This window comes from Gallus gallus, chromosome 1, assembly GCF_016699485.2.
Source record: "Gallus gallus isolate bGalGal1 chromosome 1, bGalGal1.mat.broiler.GRCg7b, whole genome shotgun sequence".
In the NCBI taxonomy this organism is placed as follows: Eukaryota; Metazoa; Chordata; class Aves; order Galliformes; family Phasianidae; genus Gallus; species Gallus gallus.
Window position 1 is genome coordinate 102,983,173 of NC_052532.1, and position 23,758 is coordinate 103,006,930.

Genomic DNA, 23,758 nt, shown 5'->3' on the forward strand with positions numbered 1-23,758 from the left:
ACAAAAGGTCCTTGTCATTATTTTCTCCAGGTGTATTTTCCAAGCACTGCCATTTTAGGGAAACTGTAGAAATATATTCACTACCTTTAAACTAAACCTCAACTCTACCATAATGTGTTCCATGTGCTGTGAAATACCTGTTGTTTTTTATTCCAAGGTGATTAAAATAATTATTTTTCTAGCTACTAAAGCATCTGGGGAGCTTCCAGGGTGAAAATGAATACAGAAACACAGAACATTAACTGTTATAATAGACAGCTGCCAGTACTTTATGAACTATTCTATTACATCAACAAAGGGTCTTGAGAACATTGGCCTTTAATTGAAGAATGTATTTTTGCAGTACCAAGAACACTGCTAATATTGATTCAAGTGGAGCAATCTCATCTTTTCATTGTGGCACTATTGAAAATCTGGTCTTGCACATCAGTGAAACTATGTCTTTCAAAGTTAGTAAAGTTATATTAGGAAACATAAATTCATACATTTTTCATTAATTAAAAAAGGCTTACAATTGCATTAACAATCCTTTCACTGGAGTGTGTCATTTGGGTAATGGCAGTCTAGCACATTAACTTCCCTTGGCTTTGCCTTGGCCTTGTCACTCCTCCAACTGATTATTACCTAATTTGTAAAGTCTCCCAAATGTGTCATTAGCTCTTAAATACATTTCTCCTGTTACTTGGTATGTTCCCTAGAAACAACAGACTGTCAGAGAGACTGGCTTGGAAGTAGATTATTCTGGGGGAGAAAAACTTAAAGAAATGCCAGGTTAAAATTAAGTTTGTGAAATGAATCATGGCTTGAAATATCCTCAAAACAGGATTAAATAAGATGCTACACAGAATTTTCCTCCTGCAAGAGAGGAATGGCATCGGAACACATGCAAGCATACGTGCTCTTGCAAGCACTTGCAATTCCTGCTGCTTCCAGTCCATTACAACAATCATGCAATCAAGCAATCACCTCAAGTGCTAGGCTATGAAACCCAGAAGATTCATGGGACCAAGTCCTGTGCCCCAGCCACAGTAACCTTCACTATCTGTCTTCCCAATTCAGCCTAGAAACTATGAGCCAAAGGCAGAGCAACCTGAGACCACAAGCAAATCAGTAGCACACAGTCTATGAATTGCCCAAGGCACTGCTATATTCACTGACCAAATTAGTGATACTGTCCACTGCCAAGCAAGAAAAGCAAAACATCATTTGTTCTCTTTCAGCCAAAGGTTATATTTTTGCATTTTTTCTTACTTCACAATCTGACATAGGGCATGAGACTGAAATAAATCTATAAGACTGGGTAAGAATGCTTTGTACAAACCCACTCAACTGCAAGCTGTTCATGTGAAACAGAATAAATGACTACTGGCCAGGAATATCTGAACTGCAGGCACTTTGAATATGGAAGTGTTGAATAAACTACGTTTCCATGCAAAGAATATAACACCTAAGGTATAACAACATTTCAACTTTTTCAACAGAATTCAACTTCAGTATTAGCAAGTGCTCCCATCTGTTTACACAGGTTATGTTTAAGCTCTCTTCCTTCACTTCCATGAATCTTTCAAACTCTCAGTTTATTTACTTATTTTCAATGCAATCATCATTAGTTTTTTCAAAAGAGGCTATTGTAAGAGGCATTAAATTTACCTAATTTGCTTTAAGGATGCCATCTGTATGTTTTATGCTCTTAGCAAGGACAAGATGTGATGTCCATTGAGAAGTAAGATCGTTGTCTGGTATAGCCCAAAATATATGGATCTACAGCACATATGAGCACACTAAAATCAACATGCTCAGTAGAGTTTTCATATCAAACAAACAGCTCTCAATCACTATGAAATTGTCAAACTGTTATTTCCATAGTTTTCCCCTGGAATAAGCGATGTGTAGATAGTTAAGACACCTTGACCTTTATGCATTATTATCAGAGGCAACATTCAAACTCAAAGCTGAAAAACAGAGGACTCTGTGACCAAACACTTTCAGTTGTTTTCCAGAAGCACCTTTTTATTCAAGAAATTTGCTTTGTAAATTGTCCCGACAAAGGTCACAGCAGGAGAAATTCTTCCTTTAAGGGATTCCTTATGATGATTTTCATTCTCTGTATTTTTTAGGAGACTGGATTCCTCACATACACATTACTCTTTGATTGGTGTGTCTGCATGCTCAGTTCAAAGAAACAAAATACACATATGGGGGAAATGATAGTACTTGTTATCTACAGGTAACTTTTTGGCACAGAAAGACCATCTGGTGCTGAGGTAGTAGTGTAGAACGATGTGGTAGCAACAGGATTTCCCACAGAAAAAAAAAAAAAAAAAACCATGATTCTTCTATTCTTCACACCGACCAATAGCCCAGATGGGAAGGCTGGAAGGCACAGTCAACACCCTACAGATGGTTCTGAGTAGGGAGTGCCAAAACCCGGTGCACAGAAAGTCAGCCTTCACAGGAGGATTTCAACTGAGGAACATCTGTATCTCAGGAGAGGTCATGTTAGCAGCAGAGATGTCACAGGATGAAGTCCAGAGCAGAAGCAATTGTGAAGATAACCTAGTTCAGGATTTGTTTCCTCTGAGCAGCAAAACAGATGTGAGAATGTAACTGTCCTTCCTTGGAGAAAGCTCCAAGGAACCCCCAGCAATCAAAATCTGTGACACAGCTCGGGTTTCCTGAGCAATTCTAGTTTCTAGCATGACCTTCAAGAGGGTAAGGTTAGTCAGCATGGAAAGAACAAACAAATACAATTACAAACTGAGCAAGAATAGTTACTTAGGTCTTGGATGCAAGAAAGCTACTGAATAGCTTTTTTTGCTCAGAGTTAAAAGACTACACAACTCAAACTAAGAGAGTTCTAAATACCTTGGAAAGAACCAGTGCCTTTGTGGTTTGCATATAGAACTGAACACAATGCAAGTCTCATCACTGAAGGATGATGCTTTTGGTAACTGGATATGCTATTGTGAAATAGCTGCTGCTCAATAACAGCCCGATAAGCACATGGAATACCTTAAGCCATGAAGGTTCGAACTTTTTGTAGTAGAGATTAAATAATTTTGAACAACATGCATGACAAATGCAAAAAATATTGTTTTGGTGAATTAAAGTTTTAGAATACCCAAGACAATATTTGAAAATAATCTGATGTTCAAAGTCAGTCTTCTCATATCTTTGGTTAGAGTGGATACCATTATTACTGGAAAACAGTATGATTGTTTTTTTTAAAAAACATCTTCATGCAACCCAATTGAAGGACAAACCTATGATGCTTTAATAATTGATTTATTTTTATTCTCTCACTTGTGAGCATTTCTAAATTAATATTCCTTTTTAAAAATCAACATATAATTTAGTTTTAAAAAGGCACTGTAGCCTTGTCCAATGTGCAGAATATTTAAGTCCAGCTAAAAGTTCATCAGCTATAAATTAGTGTAATTCACATATAAAAAAATGCTCTTTATGTTTACATTTTAGGCCATAAGCTAGTCTCAACTTTCTTAAAAAGTAGGCACTTAAAACAATCTGCATTTGGCCAAAAATAACATCCATCAGTTTCTGATTGCTGAATAACTCCAGCAGCACTTATGAGATCAATATGCACAGCTGATCATCATGTATTATCATCCCAAAGTAGAAACTGAAGCTTTGGTCTTCCTTGTTCTTCCTTATTCCCCTTGTTTCACAGAAAGGTGTAATGTGTTTGAAGACCACAGATGGAGTTTGCCTGCAGAATAAGTCACAGCAGCTGTCTCCTGTGCAATTTGAAATAGACCTTGTTGAACCATCTGAACTATGTGCATGTTCTTGAACAGGAAGACTTCAATACCCATTTGCTCTAAGGGGCTGCATCTAGGGCTAAGCACCAATGCTAAATGCTACTCATCAGGCACTGACTTATAGGGACTATTTATTTTGTCACACATTGTTTAACCATGAATTGTGATGGTCCAGAACGGACAGTATTTTTCTTTGTCCTGAGCCACAGGAAACCTCCTCGGTTATTTTGATGTTTGACCAGATACACTGCTGCAGAACCCATCCTACTTGTCCCTGAGCCAAAAATATTTGTTCCAATGGTGCTGGCTGTTTCAACAGGCAGTTAACATCGGGGTGAAGCCATGCCATTATTTCCCCGAATAACCAGGGTAAGGAGGGGGTGGGGGATACTGTAACGAAGTCTGTGGAGTTGGAGTATAAGGTGGAGGTAGATCAACTGGGTACTCCATTTCATGTTCATAACTGTATGGTGGTGGAGTCACTGAAATGGGAGAAGGAAGAAGTAGTTAAAAAATAGTATTTTTGGTACGCATGCATCTTCTAGCTGACATTCAGACTTTCGTAGAACAGATATGAACTCTACTGGCAACATATTTACTTTCTTCAGACTGTCACTATACATTCACTTTATGTCAATGCAAGTCTTTGCTCATTGCCTTTTTTCACTGTTTACCCTTGTGACCACAGACTTGTGCTGTTAACAGTGTTTGAGTGGCCATATGGCAAATGATACCAGAATGATGCAGCAGAGAACTACTGTTTTTCAGAGGAGAAAGGTTAGGTCTTCATCAGATCTCTTCCCTTTCATCCTGTTAATCAGCAACATAGATTTATGTTGCCTAAAAATGATTATGTAGGCAGGGCCTTTGCTGATCTCTGAAACATCCTTTGGATCCCCAGAAGATATGTGACATGCCATGTCAAACAGAGCAGAAAGCTCCTTGCAGCACAGCAGCATTACAGCTTCTGGGGCAGATCTGGACATCTCTTTCCAGGATGCTCCCAGGTCTCAAGCTGAGGAATAACAGAGCTTTCATTTTGTTCTCTCTGAAGGAGACTTCTGAGGAGAGCGCTGTGTTTGTAAACCAGATCAGTCATTCATGAAAAAAACCCAGAAAAATACTTGGAAATAGCTGAGAACCTTTTCTTCAATTACTTCTGCTAACCACAGAGGAGGATTAATTCAGTGATCAAAAAGACAGCAAGTGCTGCAGAATTAGAGTGTGGTAGGAACTGAAGGCCCCGTATAAAAACCCCATTACAATAGTGTATGAATTTTAAGCTTGAGTCTGTTCTTTCTCAGTTCATGTCACCATGGAGGCCTTTCATTCCCAGCAGACTGGAATCAAAATATCACTTTAACAGAAAGAAAACAGAAACCTAGGATGTTTGCACTGGGGAGAAGAGACTCAAGGCCTGGTGAGGCAGGAAAAGCACTCCCCGCTCTCTGAAAACCTGCCTGCCACTGTGGCTGAGGCCAAAGGAAAAGCGTTTCCTCACTTGCTGTACTGGCAATGGAAGAAGGAAATATTGGACACAAACCTTACTGAAAATCCAGTTTACTCATTACTACAGAAGCGCTCATGACAATGGGGAAAACAGATACCATCTTGGAGCTTGGCCCATCCTCCAAAAAGTGCTGCTGCTGAGATGAAGAACTGCTTGGGAGTTCTATTCTCATCAATAGGGAGAATGCAAAGACAAACTGCCTGGAGCTGGAGAGATGGGAGTGAGTCATAACCAGAGCAGACTTGGGGAGGAAAAGGCTACAGCCCCAGAGTCTTCATTTTGCTGTCATTTTTACAGCTTGTGGTGACTGCTAGATTCTAAAGTGGCTCTTCAGCAAATCATGGTAGGGAATATTGCAGTTTTATTTCATTACTCATCTCTTTATGCAAAACAATGTTGCCATGATAAGGATGATTACAGCTGGTTTTAGTTTAACGGAAAAGTAAGAGGATGAGGGAGAGAACAGACACTAAGAGGAGTGGATGTGATGAAGAAAGACATACTAAATATTGCATAGCTTGCCTTTAAATATACTTAATGCACCTGGGGTTTGCAGCAACCTTTGCAACTGAAGGGAATATAAAAGCAAGGGATCTCTAAGAGTGGGAGGAGGGGACTTCATCTGTGAAAAAACATTGCCTTTTATTACAGTGAACTCTCAGTTATCCCTAGGCAGTTGCTCCTGGATTTGTAATTAATCATGTCACCAAAGCAGAGACATAGCTGTGCAGCATAAACACTGATGCTGCTCCCAGGATCAGCTTTGCTCTTCAACAACAGAGCCACATTCACATGGTGGGGGTCCCAGAAAAATGACCCTGGTAGCCTAATGGAGAACCGCCTTTGGTGCTCCTGTACTCAACTCCTCTCAAGCAGGGAGCTATTAGGTATGGTGCAGAGAGCAGCTCTGCACAGAGCTACCTCAGAAACTGCCAGATGTACCAGCTCCTGCTCACCAAAGGCACAGCTACATTGGAACAGGCATATAAGGGGCCCCCACTGTCCTTTGGGGTGCTTCAGAGCCTGGCTCTGTCCCTCCTCTGGTGCTGCTCTGCATGTGAAAAAATACTGTATCAAAACTGTGTAATCCACCAACTCGTCTGTGCTGAGAACATCTGCTACTTAGCTGGAGCTGACATGCACTGTCAGACCTCTGCTATCTTTCACCAAGCACAACAGACATCTCTGCTGCTTGCTCTAAGCTCCCACTGGTTTAGAACAAGGAAGAAAACCAATCGATTTCTCAACAGAGAACTTCTGGCATGCGGAGAAAGCCTGTCCGGCACAACACAGTGCTTCTCTGAGCAGGGCTTGAGTGTGCTGCTGCCATACAGCAGTGCTAATGTGACATCTGGCCAGACTTCATTAGCCCACTGCCCTAACGAACCCTGTGCACACTGAGCTGTCTTGCGATTCTCCAGCAGGGAGCCATGCTGCTCCCTACAGATCACGAAGAGTTTTCACTGTGAAGCCAGAATTACCCACAGCTACACCTGCACCAGGAGCTCAGGCCCCATTTGCACCCGGCCTCCTTACCCGGGTAGGTGCTGATGGTGTTGATGTGCGTTGTCCGGATGACCCCCACTCGGGTGCCACGGTTGTTCTTCATGCACATGCAGATGCAGATGGCAATCCCGGCAATCACTCCCATGATGAATACGATGCCGAAAACAATTCCAGCTATTGCCGTGCCTCTGCAAGGGGAATGGAAATATGCAGTGAGTCTCAGCCAGATAATGTTTAAAAAAGAAACAGAATTCTTTCCTCAGGAGTGGCCTCCATTTGAGCCAAAAAAAAAAAAAAAAGAAAGAAAGAAAAAGAAGAAAAAAAAGAGAAGAGCATATTGATTATTGCAAATGCTATGAATTTGCCATGAATATGCCACGAGGATATCTGGATAGAAGAAATGAAAGGTTTTAGAGGCCAAAAGGAGAGACTGTTTTGAAGTCACCTTTGTAATTGTACCAGATCACTCTCCTGACTTACTCATCGTACGTGAAATCTTCTCATTCCAGGACCTTCTGCATTTAAACAATTAAATATCACCAAGAATAATTTCCTCCTTTTCTCCTCATCACACAAGACTTCTTTTTCCTAAAGGCATTGGTATGATTTTCTTTTTAAAAGAAAGTGCAAGCTACTCCCAGTAATATATTCCAGAAGCATCCCAAAGCGCCTGCATGCTGTGCTTCCACAAGAATGTTTTTGTCTTTATTTTATCTTGGGTCAAAAAGTCCTTCTGCTCTGCTTCTGAGCCCAGCGATTAAGGAGAGCCTGCTCTTCTTGAGGGTGAGAAGCAAAAAGCAAAGCAAGTGCCCATCCTTTTGCACATCTGCTGCTGTAGCCAGCACAAGTATTTGAGGCTTAAATGATTTCTTTTAAAATGGTCCAAGGGAAGGAATTTAGCTCAGCCCCTGAAGTAATGAATCAGACTTTCCTTGAAATCATACAGAGGAAGGACAGGAAGCCTCATTGCACTGACACACAGGAGAAAAGCCTCACTAAGAGGCATTGAGGAGCACCCAATAATACTGAGGGCAAAATGAGCCTTTCTCATGGAATATACAGTTTGCAGGGGTTTGCTGTTAGGCACAGGAAGTGAAACATGTGAACAACAGTATTTATAGCCTGTCCTTTTATGAAACAAAGCAGTGACCTGCCAGAACTGTTCTTACTCTGTGACTGTCTTCTACCAGCAAAGATTTCAGATAGCAGCCTTGCTGGAAACTTTTTTTACTGGACTATTTTGTTCAACCCAAATTGACAGTATGGTCAACAGAAATAAGCCCCACTAGGAATTACTGCAGTGCAGAGAATAAAACAGGTACAGCAGTACCACAAAAATAATGAAAGGAGTCTAAACACAGTTTAGCTTCCCCAAACCAACATGGCAGTAAGCAGCAGGCCTGGCTTCCAACATGCTGATGGCCTATTAGCTTCCACAAAGTCAACAAGAGTCAGAGTACACTCAATATTTGAAAAATCAGGATTGAAAAATCCTTTTATTTAGGAACCTAAGTATGAATTTAAGAGTTTTCTTTTAGGTACCAAGAGGTACCAACTATTCAGGAACCCGGATATGATCTGCAGTTCAAATACAGAGTTGTACAGCACAAGCAAACACGATTTGCTATCTTACTAAAATACTCTACTGGGGAGCTAAATAGTTATCAGCTGTTATGTAGCAATAAATGAAGGGTGTGCAGGGACAGTAAGCCTGTTAGTATTTTGCAGAACACATAAAGGTTGAACTTATGAAACGCTAACTCATGGCAGCAAGCACTTGGCCAAAAAAACAGTAGCTTAAAAGCCATTTTGGAGTATTACTGAGACCAAGCACTTTGGTATTCACCAGTATGAACAACTTCTTACAGACATCTCCACTTCACCTTCACCAGGAGCACTGTGATGACAAGGAACACTCTTACATGCAAACCATTCCTCTCCCAAGAAGAGGAAACAGAAGCAGCTACCACTGACCACTGGCCTCAGGACCTGTGCTGCATACCTGCAACCCAGGTAGGCCTTGCCAGGCCAATCTCCCAGAAATCCCAGAAACTACAACACTTCTGTGCACTCCTGACTGGCTGTATGCTCAGGAAAATGTAACTTCCAGCCAAAATGCTGACAGATGTGGGTAATGCGCAAAATCGTACACACATACAGCTTATATATAATGCAGTTACTTTCCAAGGGCTAGATTAAAAATTCTATCTTAATAAAGTCCAATTCAAATACCGTTCAAATAAGAGTTTCTCAGCTGTCTCCAGAGGTAAAGTTACATGGATGCCATTTAGTTACCTGCCCCAAGCCATGGGTTGCACTAGCACAACAGAAAACACAGATGCCCCATCCCTGGAGGCATTCAAGGCCAGGCTGGATATGGCTCTGGGCAGCCTGGCCTGGTGGTTGGAGACCCTGCACATAGCAGGGGGGTTGAAACTCGATGGTCACTGGGGTCCTTTTCAACTCAGGCCATTCTATGATTCTATGATACTCATCAGACACCCCAGCTTGCATGAACTGTTATTGCTCCAGAGTACTCTCTCCACTAATTCAAATGCAGATTCAATGACACCCTACATGAGAAGTAAGAGTGCTCATAAGGGAAGGAAAAAAGACAGCAAAATGTTGGATACTATCTTCAAGAGGAGTTTTCATTGCTCCCAGGAAGTTACACAGACACTCACCTACCTGCCAGCTTGCTTTGGATGACAGAAGTGAGAACTGAGGCCTTCCTTGCAGCCCTGCAGGTTTCCCTGGTCTCCCTTGGGCAGAGCTGGTTGACCGGCCTTGTTCTGCCCCTGCACGGAGGCATGGGCAGGGCAGGACACAGCTGCAGACAGCCCATCCATGTCTGCCTGTGTCTGAAATTCACAAAGAGCTAGGTATGTGCATATGCCTGAAATCCATCAGCAAAGCTTCGAAGCCTGGAAAGGCCTTTCAGTCTAAACAGTCTCAGCCAGGATAGAGAGCCTGGTTCAGTAAGCAAATTAAGGACTATCACCCAACAGATTCTTGTGCTGGTCTCCAGCATGGCTCCTGCTGGTACAGCTATAAACTGGAACCAAAAATGGTCACCAAAGAAAATATCCATTTGCTCGGCTCTGTTGACAAAGCTGGTAAGTGCAAGTCTTGTTTGTGGCTCTGAAACCAGGACAGAAAGTGGTTTAAATAGCCAGGCCTACCACTGCTCCTGCATTCATGTTTTCACACCGCAGTGGTAAATTTAGACCATCCATGGGCAGTTACGCAAAGAGAGCCTGAGATACAGAGATGTAGGTCACTTTTTAAATTCGGCTGCAGCCTGACTGAGCATCAGCAGAGAGGCATTTGCTGGCGTTGGTGAGATCCTGACCAGAGCCAGTCACACAGGATGAACTGCTACAGAGACTGAGTGTTCTACTTTAAGGTGCACTGGTGGGGACGACATGGGGAGACATGCTCTGACAAAAGAGCACAGGCAGCGATCCAGCCACATGCATGCTCTGATGCAGGGATCTGCGGCATCTGCCCCTCACAACAGCTCTGGTAAAGCCCTGTGATGATATTTTCCATCTTATCTCCACCACAAAGCTTTTCAAGGGAACCTGCCTAAGGGATAAAGGACACTGTAGAGAAAAGGAAGACCTAGAAACCACACAGCAGAGTCACATAGCAACCAGGAAGTTTGAAATAGAGGGAAAACTTTGAAATAGAACAATTTAAAAGAAAACATTATGCAAAGTCATTTACAGAAGCAAAAACATAGGATGAGAAAAAGTGCCAGAGAAGAACAATGCGCAGGAAAGTAAAGAGGGAGACGGGGAAAATAACTTTAAAGTGTGGAAATATCAGGAGAAATTGTCAGGGTAAAAATCACATACAAAGAAGCAGCTTTGGAAGTGTTTCTAGCAACATCCCACTGGAAAGAATATAAATCTCATTTATGGCTTAATGCTGCTGGTCAGTGAGCCCTGTGCAGGGGAACAGAACCATGGGATGGCTGGAGACAAGCAGAGGGCATGGCCACTGTGCCCAGGGACAGACATGCCCTTGCTTGCTGGGCCTGGTAACCTGCATGTTTTACACAGCTGACAGGGCATCACCAACTGCTGCTCCAGCCTGTGAGTGCTACGGTTGAGATGACCATAGAACAGGTGAGAGACTGAAGAGCAGTCTTGTTCCTTCAGGTCTTACCAAGCAAAAATTAAATGCATTTGGTGCCATTTTCCCCTTCAGAAGGCTGGAGATTTGGGATGTAGGCAAGGAAAGTGGATGACAAATTTGCTCAGATAAGCACTGCATCCAAGGTCATCTCCACCTTGGAGTCTAACAATCTTACATCTCAAGAGGTTAGTGCTTCTGAAAGGAAGCATAGGCATATATTTTTAAATGTATAACCAAAATTTGGGAGCCAAGTCTACATAGCCTGCACTGCTATATGGCACAGACTTCCTAGTTTGTTGTCATCCTTATATTGCGGTACTTTTTCCTTCTTGGGTTCTGCCCTGACTTAACCTGTGGTGTTGCCTGGAGCATAACATCTTGCCTGGAAGCCTGGCTTACTAGTACAAAACTTCAAAGATGAGGAAAAACCTTTCAGTCACCTTTTCCAGAAAGCCCACAGACCATAATGCTGTCCTCTAAAGATGATGATGACGGGCAGGTTTCACTGTGTGCATCTACCATTATCCTCACTGGACAGAACCCATGGGTGCCTCCCTGGGACCAGGTGCTATCTGGTGCACTGCTCACCATCCCTATCTCTTTGTCTTCTAGTTGTGCATGTGCATATGTTGTTCTTCACAAGCAGATGTTTTCTCTTGATTTCTGTTTCCTTCAGCCTTCTCACTCCCTGGCAGACCTTTAAAGGCTTTCTTAAGCTGGAAAACATGATAGGAGCAAGCCAAAAAGATGCTTACAGAAGACTGAAAGAAAAGTGCAAAAACCTGTGTTTCCCTCAGCCTCCACTAATGTTTTGCAGCTCAACAACTCTCTAACCCAGACACATACATTCGTGTTTTAACTGGATCCCTTTCTGCACTGCCCACGATTTTACAGACCTTTAGCATCACACCTGGCAGCCAGCTCCCCCCCATCCTGCAGGAGCCCTATCCTGGTTGCCCTGTGTGTGGTGAAATTGATCATTCTGGTCACCCATGCCTGCCCTTCTCATCCTATTCTGTTGTCTTTTGAGGACTGTAAGCAGCAGTCAGGATGCAGCAGATGCATGCACTACACAGAGGCATATTAAATTTTCTGGTTTGTTCTCTATTTTTTTCCTAGATAATCCACGGTATTGGGTTGGGGCTTTTTGGCTGTCAAATGATTGGGAGATGAGATTTTACGGAACTATTTACCATAATTCCAAGTCTCATTTCTGAGAAGTAACATCAGCTTAGAGTCCATTCTTTCATGTGGGAGTTAGGACTGTTTTTGCCATTATGCATTAGATAATGTTCATGGGCCCTAGGTTTTCTGCTTTGAGGCCTGGACATGTGTCCTCTGCTGCAGGACACAGGCTAACCTGGCACAGGAGAACTTATGCCACTAGATTTTCAAAAATCCAGCCCACTCCATAGCGTTCTGTCAATTTAAAACTATCACTGCAGAAGTGGTAGAGCTCTGCACCAAGGATGTATTTCTATTGACATAAAGGTCTTTTCATTCTGTAATAGCTTATGTTAGCAATCTTACTGAAATTTGACCAACTGTGGCAAGAAGTTCTTAGGAGCATGCGAAGATCAGTATTCCCACTTTGCCTCCACTGTATTTCATTACCCTGTGACTGCAAGAATGATGTGCCATCTTCAGTCTTCACTTTGATCAGCTGATCTCTTCCATTTCATTATCTTTCCTAATTTTCAGTACTTTTTTAGTTCTCCATTAGTTTCTTGCCAATCCTCTGTGATCTGCTGGCACTACATCTCTAGAATAATAATAATGCATGTAATACATTTTGGAGTACTACACCTAATACTGATATATACTCTGTATTTTTTTCCCCTTTCAAGCATTCAAAAAGAAGGAGATAAAGGTTTTTTGTTTTTTTTTAAATCATTCTCTGGGATACAATAAAATATAAAGAAATCAATGATGTTTGATCTCCTGATCCAGCCATCGACATTTTGAAAAGTGTACTCTCTGAACTCTTAATCAGACCTGATGTTACTTGCAGAGAGAGGGTGCTATTTATTTAATTTGGTCAGCAAACCTCAGTTTACTCTGACAGCAGAAGTGCAGCAGTCTCACATGCAGCCTTCTCCTGAGTGCAATGGAGCAAGCAGTCCTGCTCTGGGCTTTTTTTCCTGTCCTTGTAATTGCTCTGTTCTTCCAATAAGTGCAGAACCATGTAGTGAGTGCTCCTCCAAGTGGCTTTGCTGCCAAGGGCAGTTTGGCTTTATGTCCAGGGCACCTCAAAAGCCCCTCAGCGAACAATGAATCACAAATATTCTGTGGATTTCGTACTGGGCTGCTGGAAGTAAAGATCTAGTAGAAACTGTAGCCATACTTAAAGGATAAAACCAGTTTACTGAAGCTTACAACACTGCTATCTGGTTGAAGGGACTGCCCCACTCATCTGTGCTGGTGTGGCCTCACCTTGAGCACTGTGTGCAGTTTTGGGTGCCTCAATATAAGGACATGAAACTATCAGAAAGTGTCCAAAGGAGGGCTATGAAGATGGTGAAGGGTCTGAAGGGGAGATAAGTGTGGAGTGGCTGAGACCCCTTTGTTTGTTCAGCGCAGAGCAGAGGAGCTGAGGGGAGACCTCATGGTGGCTGCATCTCCTCACCTAGAGCAGACAGGCAGCACTGAGCTCTGCTCTCTGTGACAGCGACAGGGCCCGAGGGAACGGCATGGAGCTGTCAGGGGAGGGTCAGGTTGGGTGTAGGAAAAGGTTCTGCACCAGAAGGCGGTGGGCATAGAACAGGCTGCCCAGGGCTGTGGGCACAGCCCCAAGTGCTGGAGCTCAAGGGGTGTTTGGACAACACTCTGAAACACAGGGTTTGATTCTGGGTGGTCATGTGTGGAGCCCGGAGTTGGACTCAGTGATCCTTGTGGGTCTCTTCCAACTCAGAATGTTCAAAGCATCTATGTTTGTTGATGATACTAAGCTAAGTAGTGTAGTCAATACAACAGGAGGAAGGGATGTCATCTGGAGATACACAGACAGGCTTCAAAAGTGGGCCCATGAGAACCTAACCAGCTGCCCAGAGAAGCTGTGGGTGCCCCATCCCTGTAGGTGTTCAAGGCCATGCTTGATGGGTTCCTGAGCAGCCTGATCTAGTGGTTGGAAACCCTGCCCACAGCATGGGGATTGGAACTAGATGATCTATGATGTCCCTTCCAATTCAAGCCATTCTATGATTCTATGATTTCTATGAAGCTATGACATAGCTATCAGTCCAGGTACCTGAGCCTGCAGCTTTCTCTCCACAGTTCTACTGCCATAGAAGGAAGAAACTAGGATAACATAGACTGAAAAATCATCTAATTCATAAACCAGTGAAACAGTCAGCTGGATGCTGCCTCCTGTTTCAAATTAAATAATTAGTTTTCAGAGTAGCAGCTCAAACCACCCAGCTTGCCTTTGAAGCTTAGCTTTGCAAACCATACGTAGACAAAATTCCTACCAGAACTTCCTTTAAAGGCATGTTTTACAGCACTAAGGAAGACAGTGATTGGATTGTATCTGTAAACAAATCTTGTCTATTAAATCTGGGTACAAACTGTATTTGGATGGTATCCCCCTCTTTTGTTCCTATTCAGTTGGATCTAAGGTGTGCTGTCAATGTTTAATTCTTTCATTTTTTTTTCCTCTGTGCCCATCTCTCTCTGCCTTATTATTTTCACAAGATTATTAACTTAAGCAGCAAAATACGCTGAGTCACAGGTGTACAATGAAAAGGTAGTGGGTAAACATCCTGACCTCTTTCCTTCCAGGTAATGAGGATAGGTCACCATTTGAGACTGCTCCATATTGTTATACCACATAATCTTGCAGAGGGTTAAAGGCTTTCTGTCTTTTAGTATTACCAATGCATGAGCAATAGGATACCTTCTACAGCTTGTTAAAAAGCTGCAGAGTCAACTAAGTGTAACTGGCGCACTTGCAAAACCACAGAGAAAGTCATATAAACTGCAAAACAAAAGGCCTGTAATTACAGCTTGTTCTGGTTTGGGCTACCTTTGCAGACACTCTTTGGACAATTTGCCTTTTGAGAAATACGTAGATGCTTTATGCCTAGTTCCTTTATGCCAAACCATAGGCTTTTCTCCTGGAGGTGCTGCTTGACCAGGAGGGCTGCAAAGTGCTTAAAATGAGTGATGCTGTAAAGGTGTGTAAGGCCCAAGGCAGCCACTAAAGCAATGGGAGAGCAGAGAAAGCAGGCAGTAGCACCCTTGTCAGTTTCTGATCTGCTTCCTCTGCCTGCACCTCATGAGACTGACACCTGCCCTGCTCATACTGTGGAAGGCAGGGATCAAACTGCTTCCCTCTGCTTTAAGAGATAGGGCCTGGAACAGGGCTGTCTCAGAAACAATGTCATAGACAGAGGGAATGATGCATGAAACACAGCTGGGAGGTGCACACTGCCATACAGCAACCACAGCACTTAACACAAAGTAGTGTTATTAACTGATCGTGGTTAAACAAAGACATTTTGATCAGTCTCAGACTGTCCAGCGTTTTCATCAGACTGGTTTTGTCTGGCTGACAGTTCAAAAATTTCTGAATGATAAAAAATTATATATATATATATATATAAATGCACATTTAAATCAAAATGAGATTTTTTAAAAGTCAGAAATACAGAAGAATTGCAGGGTGGAGGGCGAAAGATTTTTAACTTATCTGAAGGAATTCTAATTAAGATGCTGTCAAAGTTTCCAGTTACAATTTTCCACCTTCATCTTCTCTTGACCTTCATCAATTCCTCTTGTCCCACCCTTCCCTGTTCAGACATCCTCTCCTGTCCCCTGCAATCATGACCTTCCCTCACTCCGTAATGTGCTTCACATGTTTTCCTGGAAAGGAAGCAGAAGCTATAATGCAATTTCCACTTTTCAAAATGTTCCTCATTGTGCTTACGAATTCAAGGTCCAGCCCAGTGTTGTCTTAAATAGAAAGCCATGGCACAATGGCACCTAAAGCACCTTTCCTTATTTCAGGCATTTTTATTCTTGTTATGCCTGAAGTTTGCATTGCTGGCTGAGCCTACCTTTAAAACACTTTCTCAGTCAACAATGATGGGAGAGGTTGAAATCACTGCCCAACTTGCAGCCCTCTGAGAGTCTAAGTGCAGTGTCAGGAAGATGTGGTGGGTTTCCAAGATCACAAAATCAGCAAACCCAGTGATAACTCGCCTTTGGCACTAACCTATTCACTGGGTAGAAACACCTCAGGGAAAGCCAGGAATATTATCTTTCTGGCAATTCCTAACAAACTTTCAGACAAAAATTTCATTTATACCAGCTTCTGCAAACGCTTGACTTTGCAAACTCCATGAGCTCAGTGCAGGACAATCCTACAGTTCCCCTCCTGGGAAGCTCTTGCTCTAAGAGTCCAATTTACTGAAAGAAGGGAGATTTAAGTTAGATATTAGGATGCAATTCATTACTAAGAGGGTGGTGAGGCACTGGCACAGCTGCCCAGAGAAGCTGTGGTGCCCCATCCCTGGAGGCACTCAAGGCCAGGCTGGACGGGGCCCTGGGCAGCCTGAGCTGGTGGGGGGCAGCCCTGCCCAGGGCTGGGGCTGGGTGGGCTCTGAGGGCCCTTCCAACTCAAGACATACTAAGATTCCACAACTCCAGACATCGTGCCGGATGGATCCTGAAATCTCTGAGAATGTAACAGTCAGACCTGCCTAATTTTACACTTTTTTTTTTTCCTTTTTTTAACCCAGTTGCCAGAAAGATTGATAGCTCAGCAATTTTAAGCACACTTGTTCCATGCTTTGAGCCTGTATCAAACCCTGGATCTGCCAAAGCCAGTGATCTGCCAAGGAACACAACAACCTGCACAGGGCTAATCAGTTGGTTGGAGGAATAAGTGAGAAGTCACTCAGGGCACATAAGGCTTTCTCTTTCTTAACAATCCTGAGTGTGTGACCTAGCTACTAGCCCTGAGTCATGTGGCACAAGCTGCAGCAGCTCTCAGTGTCCTCTGCTGTCCTTTGAACAGAAAATAAGGAAAGAAATTAAATTGGTTGTTGGAAAAAACCAGCAACAACAAAATTAACATCACTCTTCTGTGTTTCATTTGGGTAGTGGGGTGAAAGAAGACAGGCATCAGGGTGACTTTCCTCAGCTGCTGAGAGCTGGGTCCTGATTCCTGGCCATGGCACCATTCAGGCTTTCCCAGAAACGCTCATGCTGGCACAGCAGAGCAGGATCGGGTGGCTTAGGAGGGCAGTGCTGGAAAAGCTTTCCCTTTCCCATTCCCAGTGGCAGCACAAATTCACAATAAACTCAGATGGCCACGTGTCTCTAGCCCAAACTCAATGACTCAGTCAACTGAGGTGACTGCACTTTTTTTCTTTGCCAGCTAAACACTTTTCAAGATAGAGTTGTCTTTGAGAGGCAAAATGACACCAAATATAACTCCGAGAGAGGGCTATTATTTGGTTTGCTAGTGAGAAACCTGTCTGCATTATGTATATGTACCTCTTCTAGGCTGTGACCCTGAAGTTTCCAGGTTCCCTTCTGGGGCTCCCACACAGTTTGTGCTTCATGTATTCTATCTCAAAATACTGTACAAGAGGGAAAAGCCCATACTTGGCATCTCACATTCAGTCCATGCTTCATAAAAAAAATGCATGCTGCTGACTCAAGATCTTCCCAATTACGGAAAATTTGAGGCCAACTGAAACATTTTTTTCCTTCTTCGTGGTCAGACAAAAGTAACTTAGAAAAGAATCCAGTAGTTCATGTAAATTGCTAAGTAAGACATATTTTTAATATTGAAAGATTTCTGCTTAGATGCAATGTGGTGCCTAAATACACACTTAGTGAACCACTGCAGGGAACTGCACTATCAGCTCCCAAGAGAGACAGCAAAATCCAAACGTGAGCTTTCAGGGCAATGAAGACCGCAGTGTGCAGATAGAGAAGCCACCAAACAATTGCCCACAGATGAGATATAACAAAGCTAATTGCAGCTCTTTTTTATGCCAACTGAACTGGAAGGGCATTACAGACACTGTCATCCCTGAAATGCTCCCTGCCCATTCAGCCCATTTTTGGGGAGCTTGTCATCCTCCCTAAGGAGGGATCACGGGCCTTGTTCTGGCATTGTAGGATATGTCCTTATATATTCAAAAACTGCATGGGACCTCAAATTACCCAGAACGTTTCTTTGCAAGAAAGCATTTTTTCATCACAAATTACCTCCCTCTGAAACAAGTACTGTCCAACAGTGCTGAGAGTGTTATTTTAGCATCCGATGGCTTGAATACTTGATAAGTCTACCAACTACTCTCTTTCAGTGGCAAGATCGTGGATTTTACCAAAACTGTACTTTAAACTGTAGTTTCACCATTTTTGTTATTTCCACTTCTCTACTTACTAGCAACAGCTCCTGCCTTGCTCTTGAAGATTTTAGGATGCCTTAGGGATTTTAGGAAGCTTTAGGCTTTAAGGATGTCTCTCTTGCACTTGCTGTTCCAGCCTCCTCTGCCCTTTGGGCTCTGCTTTCTGCAGCTTCAGGTGGGACAACAACAACCAAGTGAAAGTAATATAAAATAAAGCAATAAAGTAATTGAAAATGAACAGATGACTCTAAACGGTGCTACTTTATGGATCTGAAAAAATGCATCTGATTGTTCAGAAATTTGACTCAGAACATAAACTGTACCCCCAAAATGCATTTATGATTTACTAAACTTCAACTCAGACTGTTTTACTACTTGTAGAATTCTGCCTGGTAGACAAATGAAAAAGATGTAGGATTTGATTTTTTTTATTTTTTTTTTTTATTTTTGGAAATGAGTAATCTGAAGTAGCTCCTGGAAGATCTGGGAGGAAAAGTCTGGATTAAGAGATTACTCAGCTTCATGTATTACTTGATTCAATTTTAAGAAGAAAATCATAATTTATGTGCATCGCCTGAGTAACAGTGAAAACAGCTTTTAAAAAAGGCAGTTCTAGCTAATACTGTGCTTTTTGAGTCTAAATAAATCTATCTGGGCTTTGAATTATCCAGCATAGGGGGATTTTTCCCTCATATCTTCCAATAAAAATAATAAGACATTGAGAGTTTAATTTTAGAAATTCTGGAGCAGACAAAGAAAAAAAATGTTTTTCATCTTCTCTTTCCATCTCCTTCTTTCTAATGCACTTTAATATTCAGCTCTCTTACTCCTGTGAAAGCAATAAAAGAGCCACTTCTGCATTATTTTCTGCATCAGATTTATAGCACCAATTGCATTTTTCTCTCTCATTCTTTCTTAACAGGTGCTGTGTTGGAGCCTATGATGACCACAGAGATACAGGCCAATGGACATTATGGGTGTATTACAGAATCACAGAACTGCAGGGGTTGGAAGAGACTTCAAGAGATTGAGTCCAACTCCCCTGCTAAAGCAGGTACCTACAGCAGGCCGCAGAGGTAAGTGTCCAGATGGGTCTTGAGTATCCCCATAGAAGGAGGCTCCACAAACTCTCTGGGCAATCTATTCCAGTGCTATGTCACTCTTACCATAAAAAAATTCTTCTACATGTTAGTACAAAACTTCCTGTGTTCAAGTTTTAGGCCATTACTCCTTGTCCTATCTCTACACACCACTAAAAGAGCCTGGCCTCATCCGTTTGCCTCCCACCTCCCTTTAGGTATTTATAAACGTTTATCAGATCCTCCCTCAGACTTCTCCTCTGGAGGCTGAACAGACCCAGGTTACTCACCCTTTCCTCATACAGCAGATGGTCCAGGTCCTTAATCATCTTTGTGGCCCTCCATTGGAATCCTTCCAGGAGATCCCTGTCTTTTTTGAACTTGGGAGCCCCAAACTGGACAAAGTAGTCTAAATCTGGCCTCACCAGGGCAGAATCGAGGGGGGGAGGATCACGTCCCTCAATGTGTTGTCTACACTTTTTTTTAATGCACCCCAGGATACCACTGGCCTTCTTGGTCACAGAGGCACACTGCTGGCTCATGGCCAACCTGTTGTCCCCAAGGTCCCCCACGTCCTTCTCTGCAGAGGTCCCCTCCAGCAGGTCATCCCCTAACCTGTACTGACTCATAGCATTATTTCTCCCCAGGTGAAGGGCTCGGCTCTTGCTCTTGTTAAATCTCATCAGGTTCCTCCCTGACCAACTCTCCAGCCTGTCCAGGTCTTGCTGAATGGTAGCACAGCCTTCTGGTGTGTCAGCCATTCCTCCCAGCTTTGTATCATCAGCAGGTCATTGACGAAGATGTTGAAGAAGGCCGGACCCAGCACCAACCCTCAGGAAACACCAGTAGTTACAGGCCTCCAAACAGACTGCGTTGCTGATGACAGCCCCTTGAGCTCTGCCAGTCAGCCAGTTCTCTGCCAGTTCTCTCATCATATGTGGGTGCATCCCATTGGGGCCCATGGATTTGTGTGCACTGGTTTTGGCTAGATGCTCTCTGACCAGATCCTTTTTGACCAACGGAAAGTCTTCCTTTTCCCAGACTCTCTCTCTTATACTGCATGGTCTGGGATTCCTGAGGGCTAGTCTGAGCATTAAAGACTGAAGCAAAGAAGCATTCAAGATCTGTGAATTATCGTCCCCTGTTACCAAGGCATCCACTTCATTTAGTAGCGGACCCTCATTTTCTCTAGTCTTCCTTTTACTGTTGACACACTTAAAAAAAACCTTCTTGTTATCCTTCACCTCCTTTGCAAGGTTTAATTCCAAGAGGGCCTTAGCCTTCCTCACTGCATCCCTACAGGACCTGACAACACTCCCATACTCTTCCTAGGTGGATAGGCCCTTTTTCCACATTTCACAGACCTTCTTCTTTCCTCTCACTTTACCCATAAGTTCCTTGCTCATCCATGCAGGCCCTTTGCCAACTTTTCCCATTTTCTTACTCTTAGGGATGCACCAATCTTGAGCTTGGAAGAAGTGGTGTTTAAGTCCCAACCATCTCTCACAGGCCCCCTTGCCTTCTACTGTTCTAGCCCATGGGATTCCTACAAGTAGGTTTTTGAAGAAGTCAAAGATGGCTCTCCTGAAGTCCAGGGTAGCAATTCTACTTATTACTCTGCTTCTTCCACACAAGATCTTGAACGCCACCATCTCGTGATCGCTGCATCCTAAGCTTCCCCCAGTCATCACATCCCTGACCAGCCCTTCCTCGTTAGTAGAAACAAAGTCAGGTAGCACATCCCCCCCTTGTTGGCTCCTCCACCACCTACATCAGAAAGTTATCATCAAAGCACTAGAGGAACTGCCTGGACCTCTTGTGCTTGGCCATGTTGCTTATCCAAGAAATATCAGGATGGCTGAAATAGGTCACCATTCATGAAAACCTACAATGAACTTATTTACATAAGTCTTTCTTTGCAGGATTCAAGCCTATTATGTAGTATAAGCAAATTATGATTTTAGTGGTTTGGAATACCCTTGTTAAGTATGCATGAAGTGCCATTTACAAATTTAAAGTGAGTTAAGTGCTTTGGTATATGAATCATTTTATGTTTCTGAAGAAAATGACTATGAGTCAGAAAACTAAAAAAACCTGTAAAATAAACTTTAATTACGAAAGTGTTCTGTAGCTTTTGCAGGTTCCACAAAATGATAAAAGCTGCTATAGTTGAAGGCTGCTATGCTGAGAACGCAGAAGTCACTGTGCGATAAAAACATGTGCACATGCTACATTAAGTAATGTTGAGTTAGACTTGACCTCTTCTACCTCAGGAGCTCTTTGGGGGCTGGAGAAGAGCCAGTTCCTGATGTCTCAGCCATATCTTCCCTTGCAAGCTCAAGAGATCCTTACTCACTTGCCTGCACAGACTGGGCAAAGGACAGGGAAAGCCCCCAAGCAGTGAGGCACAGCAGACTGAGAACCCTTCCTCTCCTAACCCAGGAGATATCAGTTATTCTTGTAGAGCCATGCAGCAGACACCCTGTTGCCTCTTTAGTCCCTTCTGCCCAGACCTCAGCATCACTCCACCTTGCTTTTCATGTTAATGAGATGCAGCAAAGTGTCCTTCAGGCACAGATCCCAGTGCCTTCTCCCTCCCATGCAGGGAGGTGAGAAGCACTCTCCCTGAAGGCCCCACTTGGCAACCTCAGGAATGAACTTCAACATATGCTTAGGTTTAAATATAACTCTCCCAAGGAAGTCAACAGACTCAATGTACTTTGCTGAATAGAAGCCTAAATCTGCTGTCTGTCAAACAATTAAAATGTTATCCTTCCATTTTCGTTTTGCCTAAGGTAACAGCTTTGATGCTGGCTTGACTATTTGAAAAGAAATGCTCTGCTCCCCGTCTCTGCAAGGCGAGGCAGCCTGGCACAGGGCTCTCCCATGCTGTCATTATCACATTTGACAGCAGTTAAACACACCCGGGAACACCAAATGCAGCCAACCTTCAGGTGTCCTTTGCCATACTGCACGCTCTAGTAGGTTTGTGCTCTCAAACAGGGCTGGGTGCTCAGCATCGCTCTGTGAAACAACAGTAGCATCCGTGAGCCAGAGGAGCTCTTCTCCATGCAAATATCTCTGGCAGCCAAAACAGAGATGTAGCAACAATCTGAGCTATTTTGACAGGACAATCTGTGAACATAACATTTTTTGAAGTTTTCCTCGAGGCTTTAAGCACTGCTGTTATGTCACGACCTGTTACTAATCTAAACTCGACACAATTTTGCAACAGTGTGAAAGAACTGACTGAATACCATTAAATGGCTTAAAAGTAGTCAGAATCAAAAGCATCTGCAACCACTAAGCTATATATTAATACAGTTTTTATTAAGATATGTGTCCATGGGGTCAATTTTTTTTTTACAAGTGCCACAGCCCGTTACAGTTACTTCAGGTGTGTATTTGTTGGAAAGAGTAGCTTGGTTGGTCAAGACCATGGTGAGGTAACACAGAGAAATATTTTCCCAGAAAAATGGATTGAGTTATGTCCCTTGCCATAAGCAAACCACGCATCCCATTGATTAAACAGGAATTATACCCCTTAATGAGTAAATGTATATTAGCTTGCACCATTTACTTACGTATTTAACAAGAACACTGTGATGCATGCAAGGATGTACACTCTGCCACACAGCAACTCCTCAAAACTATCCCAGTCTGGAAATACCATCACACAACAAGGGATGAAAAAAGCTATTTCAACAATAGCATATCAAAATAGGACATTCAGGGTCAGTTTAGAAATGTATCACTAGAATTAATACATTTAGTAGAGGAAGTTTGCAAAACAGATTTCCAACAGTCAGAAGAGCATGGCTCTGGAACAGTGTTTTGGTAGATGCAGCTGGGGTTTGCTACTTATGAGGTGTGAATATTGAGCTTGGCACATTTTAACAGCAACCATGTGATGTATTGCCTGAGATGGCAGGAGCCTGGTCACAGTGACCTGTGAGTGCAGAGCAAGCAGAAGTTCTGAATTCAAAGCTAAGCTGCAGAAGGTTTAAAAAAAAAAAAAGAAAGAAAAAAAAAAAGAAAAGACATCAAAAGGACTCATCTCTCTCTGAGTCAGTGCTAAGTCACCAAAGCTGGGGGAAAGCTCTGGGCTCAGAGACTGAGAGAAGGATCTAAATAGCAAACCCTATTTCACACTTGGCCAAATTTTCAGTACTTCTCTTTCTGAAGCATCTGCATGCATCGGCTGATTACACACAAAACATAGGAGCACTTTAGTATCAAGCAAACATGTAGGCCTGCCTGCCCCTGTCAGGACAAATGATGGTACTCTCAGATTGGTTTCACTGTGGCATGAGAGTGGCATTGACGTTTTCATCTGCTGGTTGTACCAGAAGCATGTCACGGACCTGCCAACATGAC

At 42.9% G+C, this 23,758-nt stretch overlaps 1 protein-coding gene across 2 annotated transcripts in view; it reads right to left on the reverse strand.

The window, feature by feature from the left end:
- Positions 1 to 1,983: 1,983 nt before the first annotated feature.
- The window catches only part of CYYR1 (cysteine and tyrosine rich 1), a 56,762-nt gene continuing 34,987 nt past the window's right edge, over positions 1,984 to 23,758 (reverse strand). For both annotated transcript variants that reach the window (XM_040670963.2, XM_015299155.4), the window contains exons 3-4: positions 6,826 to 6,983; positions 1,984 to 4,261 (exon numbers count right to left, since the gene is read on the reverse strand). In XM_040670963.2, the coding sequence (XP_040526897.1) occupies positions 4,128 to 4,261; positions 6,826 to 6,983 (292 nt within the window). In that variant the 3' untranslated portion in view covers positions 1,984 to 4,127. The remainder of the gene's footprint in view (positions 4,262 to 6,825; positions 6,984 to 23,758) is intronic.